At 37.7% G+C, this 3513-nt stretch overlaps 1 protein-coding gene across 1 annotated transcript; it reads left to right on the top strand.

The window, feature by feature from the left end:
• LOC105272997 (interference hedgehog) lies at positions 1-2578 on the top strand (the record flags this gene model as incomplete). Its single annotated transcript, XM_011315232.1, is given in 3 exon segments — positions 1-556; positions 765-901; positions 1204-2578. Coding segments are annotated over 3 exon segments (846 nt in total), but the record flags the coding sequence as incomplete, so codon positions are not given.
• Positions 2579-3513: the final 935 nt, after the last annotated feature.

Raw genomic sequence — 3513 nt, forward strand, 5'->3', positions numbered from 1 at the left:
GATAACAAATTGAGTCCCAACTCTGTGAAATTTCATTTGACCAAAGGCGAGGGTTTTGAGTCTAACAAAATGCCCATTCCGTTGCTGACGAATACTGAGGCCCTGGGACCTGACAGGGTTCTCCTCATATGGCAGAATCCGGATAGATCAGTCGATATCGATGGGTTTTATGTGAATCATAGGGCCTCAACAACTGCCGGGGATTACATTAAGACGACTGTCGAAGGGAAAAATTCGACGAATATTACTATCTCGTATCTTCAACCGGATACAACGTATGAGTTCAAGGTTCAGAGTTTTTCGGTTGGGGCTGCTTCGGAATTCTCTAAGATTATCAGGGAGAAGACTCTTAAGGCTGTGACCGAACCACCGAGGGTGGAAACTGCTGTTCCTGATAATGTACCGAAGAGCACTGGCAATGGACAGAGCGGGAGTCTCTATGCTATCATTGGAGGGGCACTCGGGGGAGCTGCTCTTCTCGGGGTCATGGGGGCCATCGTCGTGGTTTATAAGAGGAGCAGTATTAAACAAAATAGAGACGCATCTCAAAATCAGGGTAAATTTCTTACTTTCTTCGATGATAATTTAGATATTCTTGTAATTCATAGACTAGTGATTAGTGCCGAAAAAATAAATATTCGGAATCGATTACATCCTATTTTTCATTGCAACGGAAGTGGAATGTGATAAAGATGTTTGAGAGGAAATGGCATAGAAAATGACTAACACTGATTTTGCTAATGAGTAATCAATTAAATCATCAGGAAAACACATGACGAATGGTCGAGTGCTGAACGGTGGAGTGACGGATTCAAAGATCAACATAACGTCGAATCCCCTAGCTGTCCTCGACACGTCAGAGACGACTCAAGCCACGAATAACATGAATTCCCTGCCTAAGGTTCGTAATTTCATATCGCTGATAAAGCCTTCAAAACCCGAGAGTCAATCCTAACAAGACCCTGCTTCTCTTATCTGCTAAATGTATCATTCACCCGAGATGACTCTCCAAGCTTCTGACAACTCTCTTCCTCGAGCTTTGAATCCTCATTAAATTTTCTCCAATAAAATTAAAAAAAAAAAAAAAGAAGAACACGACAACACGTTACACACGATACGTTACTATGCCTACACGCCTCCCTCTACTAGATCTGAGTAAATCAGCCAACGAAACAACAACACAACACGCATGTTTCTGAACAGAGCGGACAATATGCATCCATGGAGATGACGTCTTTCGTTAATGGCCAGAACAACAACACGAGCGCCAGCGAGACAACAGCTGCCACTGGGCCCAATTCTCATACTGTTCGGAGTGATACATCAGGAACAGAATCCATCGATCATCATCTCTGAACTCCATTCAACTATCATAAGCCATTTTAATATTTATTCGCGAGGTATTGAGAGATTGATGACTCAACGCTCAATCATTACAACCTGAGACTTCTTTTTTAAGATTATTAATAGCGATTATTCGAGTGACTTTGGCAGCTCTGGGAGATTAATCAGTTACATGAGATTAATTATTTTTGTAAGGTGTTCCTCAATGTGTAAATAGTACAGTAGGTTCAATGGTCATTTGAGGATTAACACATCACTCTCGAGTATTATCAACGAGCAACTATCTGGCTTTTATTAGATTCTTGAGGATATCCAAGCACCTCCTGCTGTTTGGTACGCATCGTACTACACATTTTTCAATTTTTTATTAGTCAATTCATGAATTAAATTGCGTCATGCAATTTTTCAGAAAATTCATGGATTTTCAAGAGTGTGAAAACTCGGTACATTGGACTAATTTTTTTTTAAGTGTCTTTTTTCTAAATGAAGGCTTTGGATTTGTCATTTGAATTTATGAAAACGTTTTTTTGCCGACGTTTCATATATCGTCAAACATTGCAATTATCCACATACTTGGGATTTTATCGATTTTTAAATTCGAGTATTTTTTTGGTAATTTAGAAATAAATAGATTTTAGATCGAAGAATGATTGAGAAGTTTAAATTTAAGTGCCAAAGTACTTGGACATCCTCGAGATTATATATTTTTTCTCAATAGATCGCTAGAAGCCATACCGCCGCTTTAGCTAACAGTATTGTTTCATTTTTCACGTATTCGTAGTCCCCAAAGTTATGTTCAAAGCAATACATCAATTTTGGAAGTCACTGGGTTTGAGAGACCGGTGAATCAAGTGCCTAAATGTAAAATTTCGGAGGTGATACTTTTGGTTGTGCAACACAAGATTTATTTATCGGATATTGACCTGCGTTTTCGATTGATGGATAATTGAAGAGATAAATTGTATATAAAATTTGTAGAATTGTATTGTTATGGTTTGTTTAGCGTAATGCAATTGGAAGAAATAAAATTGAGGGAGCGATGATTCAGATACGTGCATATTATGTATCGTGAATCGATGGGACTCTGAAATTTTTGGGGAGTAAAGTAGTGCAATGGAGTTGAGAGACATTGTACATAAACATTTTTATAGATTTTCATTCACTTTTAGTGGTATATTATGTGCCTTGCACCTTGCCCCGACGACTTTTGTGAGAGAATATTTATATACACCGAATGTGTACTTAACTTTTTTAAAAATAAATTTATAATTAAATTTTATGAGTTGTTTTTATTCCGAACCGAGTTGCAGATATTAAATTGTTATTGAATTAATTAACCCGGTATAAATACCGGTGACGGATTATTTTAAAGGCGCAGTAATTAGTTGTACTTGAGGAAAATTTAATATTATTTCCTCAATTAGTTGCATTTTATCGAAATATTGGTAATTTTGATGTTGATTACTGTCTAGCACTCACCGGTCTGCAACTCGGGAACCTGCTATATCCTTGTGGTAATCCATAAATGTATCCTTTATTTATCGAGAACACTGCACTTTATTTTCACATCATCAACACTAAATAAAATAAAGGCCTTTGGTACACAACACTTGTTGCACTTCTCACATACACCAGCCACTTGCACTTTTTTTCACATTAAAATAGACACAAATCCTGGAAAATTATTAACTATCCTTATGATCACATTGTTATCAGCAATAAAATCGAATTTTTTATGTTGAAATTAACGTTCCAGGGACAGCACTGAAGTCGATTTAAGTTGATCTAGGTAATATCAGTCGATTTGTTTCGAATTTATTTATTCGCACTCACTTTTCCCCCCAATTTCCACGAATCTCTCTCGAGCACCTTCAAATCACTGAGAAATCTCAACCATCGTCTTCCACAACAAAGGAATACAACGAGAATAAACACGAATTGCCGGTAGATGGATGCCCCAAGAAAACGAGAGAATCAAATCCCAAAAATCACTGTCATTAAACTAAAAACCCAAAAACCTCCGATTCCCTCGATTTCCTCGTGTCGTCGACTCAATAACTTCCAAATATTTCACTCATTCATGCACTATTTCCCCCACAAAAAGACGAATGATTTTTCGAATCAACTCCCACTGCCACAGCCGCCATTTCCCCCCGAAAATCTAGCGCG

This window comes from Fopius arisanus, unplaced genomic scaffold (genome assembly GCF_000806365.1).
Source record: "Fopius arisanus strain USDA-PBARC FA_bdor unplaced genomic scaffold, ASM80636v1 scaffold00599, whole genome shotgun sequence".
NCBI classification, from domain to species: domain Eukaryota; kingdom Metazoa; phylum Arthropoda; class Insecta; order Hymenoptera; family Braconidae; genus Fopius; species Fopius arisanus.